The sequence below is a fragment of the Caenorhabditis briggsae genome, assembly GCF_000004555.2.
Source record: "Caenorhabditis briggsae complete genome, chrX, whole genome shotgun sequence".
Classification (NCBI taxonomy): Eukaryota; Metazoa; Nematoda; class Chromadorea; order Rhabditida; family Rhabditidae; genus Caenorhabditis; species Caenorhabditis briggsae.
The window spans coordinates 17,198,754-17,204,997 of record NC_013491.2 but is presented as its reverse complement, the minus strand read 5'-3'; the positions used below and the strand labels follow the sequence as shown (position 1 = coordinate 17,204,997).

Below are 6,244 nucleotides of genomic sequence, written 5' to 3'. Positions count from 1 at the left end.
CGCGCCCACGTTTTATTGAATAGACAGTATTGTGTGAAAAAAGGCGTATTTTTCCAACACGAAATCAACTTTCTATGAATGTCTTCCTTAATTGCACACCCTTTTTCATCGATTCAACGACAAGAGGTTAACAGGGTAGCTGTTAATTACCCGCAATTGTTTGAGATGGCGAAACTCGAAAACTAAAAGTCAGTAAAACATGAAACTTCACAGGGTTTCTATCGATGCAATAACAAGTAATTATCATGTAGAATCATTAAAATTTCAACTTCCTTGCTGATTTTGTCCGCTTATCGACGAAAAGAAGTGAAATCTTGCCAATTGAGCAAAATGCTCCAAAAACCATGAACAGAGAAATGTTCGGATGACGCGGTGTCTCTGAAAAGCTTTTTGGGATCTCTGAGCTAGCACTTGTTGATTTTAGGAATCGGACTCCAACTCGGATGCAAACGGCATCTTGTCGGAGAAGACCTCTCAAGATGCCCACCATGCCGCGTGCTCTTGAGCAACATTTTTACCATCTCGAGCTGTATCAACTTATTGACGGTAGAGAGAATGACACTTTTCTCGCACATTGCAGGGCTACCGGGAACGTGACGAGCTAGTGTTATATTTCATTCATGCAAGAATTTCTGACCAGTTTGAAAGGGTCGGAAAAACTGTGAAGCTGCGGTAGTTGTTCTACCGCTTCCTCAGACGTGAATACAATTCTAATGTGGGATTTATCCTAAAGCCCTTGGCGAGAATTCTCATGGAGAGAGATCACCTTAGAAGATGAAAGGGAGCTGTTTGGCAGAATGCTCAACAAACGGGAGTTCAGAGCCGAGTGGAAGGATTTCTACTATCCAGAACCGATCAACCAATGAGAATTGATATATCTATTCGTTTTAATTTTCTTAATTTTCTAAATTCAAATTTCTCTTGAACCCTTAATTTATAACCTGGTGAGTAACGAATTTCTTTTTTCGATAAATTACTTTTTTTTAAACAATATCTACCAAGAGAAGAAAACTCCAAAATATTGAATATTGAGCTCTCCTCGATCATTCCAGGGATGCAGGCTAAAGATGGTATATTCCTAAACGCTCCACACTTGCACAAATGTTTCCATATAAGAAATCCAAGAAATTCAGCGCCACCAAAGCCAGAGAAAGAACTATTGTCAAAGAAGGAAAATACGAAATCAGAAAATTTTCATACTGAGAGAAGTAACAAAAAATTCATGTGAGGATCAAAGATGTTTGGAACGGAATTCGGAATTCAGAAAATTTTTGATCTTCGACGATCCCATACTTCTCAACTTCGAAGAAGAACTACTTGAAAATGAAAACAGTCTATGACTCTTATTTTTCATTACTTGTTTCTTATTTTAGTTTTGTTTCAAAAAATGTTGCATTTTATGCATACTTTTATAAGTTTTATATTTGATCTACCATTTTTATAAATTTTGATCTACCTTCCTTTTTTCGAATTTTTCAAATTTTAATCTACCTGAGAGATAAGATCTCTCAATTGGTCGCATATTGCTAATAGTCATCATTTTCCGTTCTTTCTTTCTTTCTGCCTGGTTTTCTGCCTTTTTTATTGTTGTCTTTTCATGATTCTCATTTTCAATTTTCATAACTTTTCAGGTAACAATGTCGCATAAGTTTGTAGCGTGTGATGCTGCGAGAGAGCGTAAGAACAGAGCGTATGCCTTCGCCAACCAACAAATCCTCAAGTACGCCTTAGTGAGTTTCTGATGCATTTTCGAAGGAAAATAACGACTATATTTTCAGGTGCAACATGCCTGGTCAACACTCGATATTGAGGATGAGTCGACTTGGGAGTACATCAACAGTATGGAGATCAGCGAATTGGAACGGAAGAAGTTCGAGGCGGATGTGCTCACAAACAACGTTCAATCAAATATTGTGAGTTTAATATTGGAGATTCTTTTTAAAATAGTAGTAGTGGGTACATAGTAGTACTAGTAGTACTCTTATTCTGAGCTCATCACGTCTGCTGTAAACACTAATAGAATGCCCTCCTTTACTTTCATCTTTGAGCGAATTTACCTTGGTTCCCGAGAAAAAAAATCAAAAAATTGTCAACTGACAAAATATTCAAGATAATATCAGTAACAGTTTGTTAGTTGACCACTTTTCGATTCACTTCACAAGAATTGAGATAAATTAGCTCAAAGTTTAGAGGATCAAATTGAAAAGTGTATTTTCTATTAGAAAGATTACGGTGTTTCAAAATTTGGAAACTTTCGGATTGGGTAAATACCCGTAAGATTAAATTTGTGAGACATGTAATAATTTCAGAAGTTCCTGAAAGCCGAAGAAAATCCGCTGCCACTTGTCGTCAAACTTCGAGCATTTCGTGGACGCGGCGACTTCAGCCAGCGTAACCAGCAAAGGAACAACAACTGGACACGTCAGAATTTCGCTCAACAACAAAACTACGACCATCAAGCTGACACTTTCCAAGCGCCCCAGAACTCCATTTATCCACTGCAGCAATACTTTTCTGGACCACTCCAAACTGTTCCCCCGTAAGTTATTCAAAAAAAATTCAAAGAAGTATCACAACAGACTCGAGATCATTGAGAACCACGACAGTTTCATTTATGCTAACCATCCAAGTTTTTTTTCAGGATGGCAGTACCAATCTCTTCCGCTCCTGTCGCTTATGTGCCAGTCAATCATGGCTACAACAACACTTTCTCAGCAGCTCCCATGCAAAACAGCTACTCCCAGAGCAACCAGCCAAATGGTGGTTATTATCCATCTCCAACCAAGTTACGAGACAGTGGAGTATACACAAGCTTAACATCGAATGGATTCCAAGGAAGTCAGAACATCCAATATATTCCAGCATCTTATCCGTTAGTTCTTTTTATTTTTTCAATATATAACATAACTATCCGTTTCAGGAGTGATGTTCCATTTCCTTCCGGTCCTTGTGGTTATGCTCCAGTACCTCATGGCAACACGGTCTCAACTTCTCACGGCTACTCACAGAGTAATCATCCAAATTGTGGTTATTATCCATCTCCAACCGAGTCACGAGATACTGCAGTATACACAAGCGCGTCATCTTATGGATCCGAAAGATGCCAGAGCGTCCAACAGGTTCTAGCCTATTCTCCGTAAGTTTATCTTTTTCTCAATTATCAACAGAACTTTTTGTTTCAGAAGTGATGACCCATACGCATCAGTTTTTTCTCCAGAAGCGTCTCAAATCCATGATTCATCACCAAGTCGTTCTCTCCGTCAGGATGCTTATCGGAAAGTGCAAACGGCGAATGCGAAGCCACTAATTCAAACCACCATCAAGGTTGAACCCAATTATGAAAGTAATCTGCAAGTTGTTTCCGGACAACACGAGGAACCACAGTTGACCGTTGAAGATGATAATGGCAACAAAGACACACCACAACAAGTGTCTAGTGACGTTGCTACTTCTTTAGTTGCACTTGAAAAACCGGCGGAGTTTATGGAATCGACTGATTTTGATACCGAAAAAATCGAAAAGCAGGACACTTCAGATGAGGCAACTGTGACAGTGGCAAAGCAACGTAATTCAGAATCTGTGCTTCCAACTGCACCCGAATTTGCTAAGTTTGTGGAGGAAGTCAAACCACTGACCATTGGAACTACTGTCGAAGATAACATTCAAACCACCACCGAGTTTGATCTCGGAAAGGAGAGTCCGATTGTAACTGATGATGTGTCTGGCGCATCCAATTCGGATCTGAATTGTGAGCTGTCAAAACTCGATAAATCAGTGCAGTCTATGAAAACTACTAATTTCGATAATGAAGAACTCAAAGATCAGTTCACTTCTGACGAGGCAACTCTGACTTTGCTCCCACACGCACCCGAATCAGCTAAATTTGTGGAGGAGATCAAACTACTTCCAATCATTAAAATTCATGCCGAATGTGGCATTCAAACCACTACCGAGCTTACAGTGGGGATGAGCAAGAAAATCATTGTGCTACAACACGAGGAACCTCAATCGGTCATTGGCATGAAAAATGGCAAAAACGACCAAAAACTGCAAATCAGCCAAGCAAAAGATATTGATACTCGTCCCAATGTAGCTGAGGATATGTCTGGCGCTTCGAATTGTGATACAAGTCCGGAGCACAATCCCTCGAAACTCGAGAAACCAGTTATGTCCACTCCAATCAAACCTTCTGATGTGGAAACTGAAGAACTCAAAGGGCACACTACTTCTGATGAGGGAGCAACAGAGCCAAACATTTCCGAACTAGTCAGAAAGTTGGCGGATGATGCAGAATTCCCAGCACTCACTAGCAAAACTTTGTATTCAGTTGTAAAGTGCTCAAAGGATGCCGGTGTGCCAGTCGGAGAAAATGACAAGCTTTCAAAGCCGCTGATGTCTGAAGTCTTGCTTGCTGCTATTGAGAAAGACAAGGGAACTGTCAATTCCTGTTTGAATGCTGTTCCGATCGTTCAACAATGTCCCAATCAAATGAAAAACAAGAACCTGACCGACACAGACGGTATAGCGACAAAATCCCAAAGCTCCAAAGCTGCGTCGTCGTCTGAAACCAGAAATAGTCAAGAGCCATTCCATAACAAGAAACCTGAGGCTACCAAAAACCACCTGCCAGCCAAGCAAAAACAGTAAGTTGATCAAAAATTGTAGATTCAAACATATTGAAATTTTGAGGGCCTCTACCTCGGAATGGGAAACGGTCAAAGTTTCGTCTAAAGTCTCCAACAATACAAAGAAGTTGGCAGTTCTAGCAGAACAACCACCAGTTGCCAAAGATAGAAAGAAGTGAGTTTTGAAAAAAATAATAAAGCAGGAAATTTTTTAGATATAAAGAAAAATAAAAAATTAAATTTACTTTCAGAAGTCCATCGTCCAAAGAGCTGAAAGCGTCGACAATTTCAACAACACTGAAAACCGAGCAATCGGGAAAGGAAAATCTTGCAGAGTCGAACACTGATAAACCAGACCAGCCTGAAAAATCCCAAACTTCGAAGTCCAGCCAAAAGAAGTCCATGAGAAACAAAAAGAAGGTCCAAAAAGCCAAAGCTGCCAGACCCTCGGTCATCGAAGATTTCGACACTCTCCTGAAGCAGTTCAAGGAAGAGGATAGAAAATCAGCGGAGAAAAAAGGCGAGGTCCGTGAAGTGGTGTTCGAGAAGGCAAACGGCAACAAGAAGAAGAGGACGATTCGTCAATATCAAGCAGAAAAATGGAAATATGAAGCAGAAAAGGAGGAGGCTAAAAGGAATGATCAGGAGCTATTAGACTCTGTCGAGAACGAACAAAAACAACTGGATATCTGTGTCAATTTTGGTCTTCCTCTATTTTTTGTAGAGCTAGATAATTGCGTAAAAAGTGAGTCGAAATCAGTTTTTTTAGCCATAAGGCTCAACCTTCTGTATTCCGCTGAGTAGTCCAGCTAATGTGCCCAACCCAAGTACACAGGGCGAAAGAGTGTATTTTAAACCCTATAAAAGCGTTTTTAAAATCACTTTTTCAGTGTAAAATCGGGAATTTTTAAACGTGATTTTCTTTTCTTCACTCCTAGGAGACTTCAGAGCTTGAAATGTTTTTGTTATATTTCAAATAGCGTGGAATTTCATATTTTTACCCTTTTCTCAAAAAAAAAAAATTCAAACTTGGAAATTTGGAATCACCGAAGTGTTCACAAATGTTTAAATTGTGCAAAATTTTTCTTTAAAAATGCTCAAATTTGACATTTCACTTAACTTCGAGCTCTGAAACCTTCTATGAGTCAAGAAAACCACATGTGAAAATTGCCGATTTTACACCGAAAAAGTGATTTTTGGTACTGAAACTGAAGTTTCAGCACTTTAGAGGTTTCTCAAGCAGATTTTGAAAACTGTTGTATAGGGTTTAAAAGACGCTATTTCACCCTGTATACTTGGTTTGGGTTAATTAGCCGGACTACCTAGAAAGTTCTGCTCTATATGATTTCAGAAAAATAACGGTCCGCAGTGAAAAAGCGGTCCGCAGTGAAAATAGCGGTCCGCAGGGAAAATAATGGTCCAAAAAGAAAATAACGGTCCGGAGCGAATTTTGCGTTTGGGAAATCAGGAAAACCCCATAAATCCTGTTTTTTATTGAATTTTCAATTACAAATCGAATTTTTATGTTGTTTTGTTAGTTTTTTTACGCCCATGTGTTCCCTACTATCATTAAGACAACACTATGTTTTATTATAACGGACGTAACTTATCCAAATGCT

The 6,244-nt window shown here is 39.3% G+C and overlaps 1 protein-coding gene across 1 annotated transcript in view; it reads left to right on the top strand.

Annotated features, from left to right (window-relative positions):
* Positions 1-1,637: 1,637 nt before the first annotated feature.
* The window catches only part of CBG05297, a gene marked incomplete at both ends in the record, with an annotated part of 6,138 nt that continues 1,531 nt past the window's right edge, over positions 1,638-6,244 (top strand). Inside the window, 7 exons of the mRNA XM_045240407.1 lie at positions 1,638-1,730; positions 1,779-1,913; positions 2,310-2,539; positions 2,642-3,136; positions 3,183-4,548; positions 4,583-4,800; positions 4,877-5,370. Of these exons, the coding sequence (XP_045092900.1) occupies positions 1,638-1,730; positions 1,779-1,913; positions 2,310-2,539; positions 2,642-3,136; positions 3,183-4,548; positions 4,583-4,800; positions 4,877-5,370 (3,031 nt within the window). The remainder of the gene's footprint in view (positions 1,731-1,778; positions 1,914-2,309; positions 2,540-2,641; positions 3,137-3,182; positions 4,549-4,582; positions 4,801-4,876; positions 5,371-6,244) is intronic.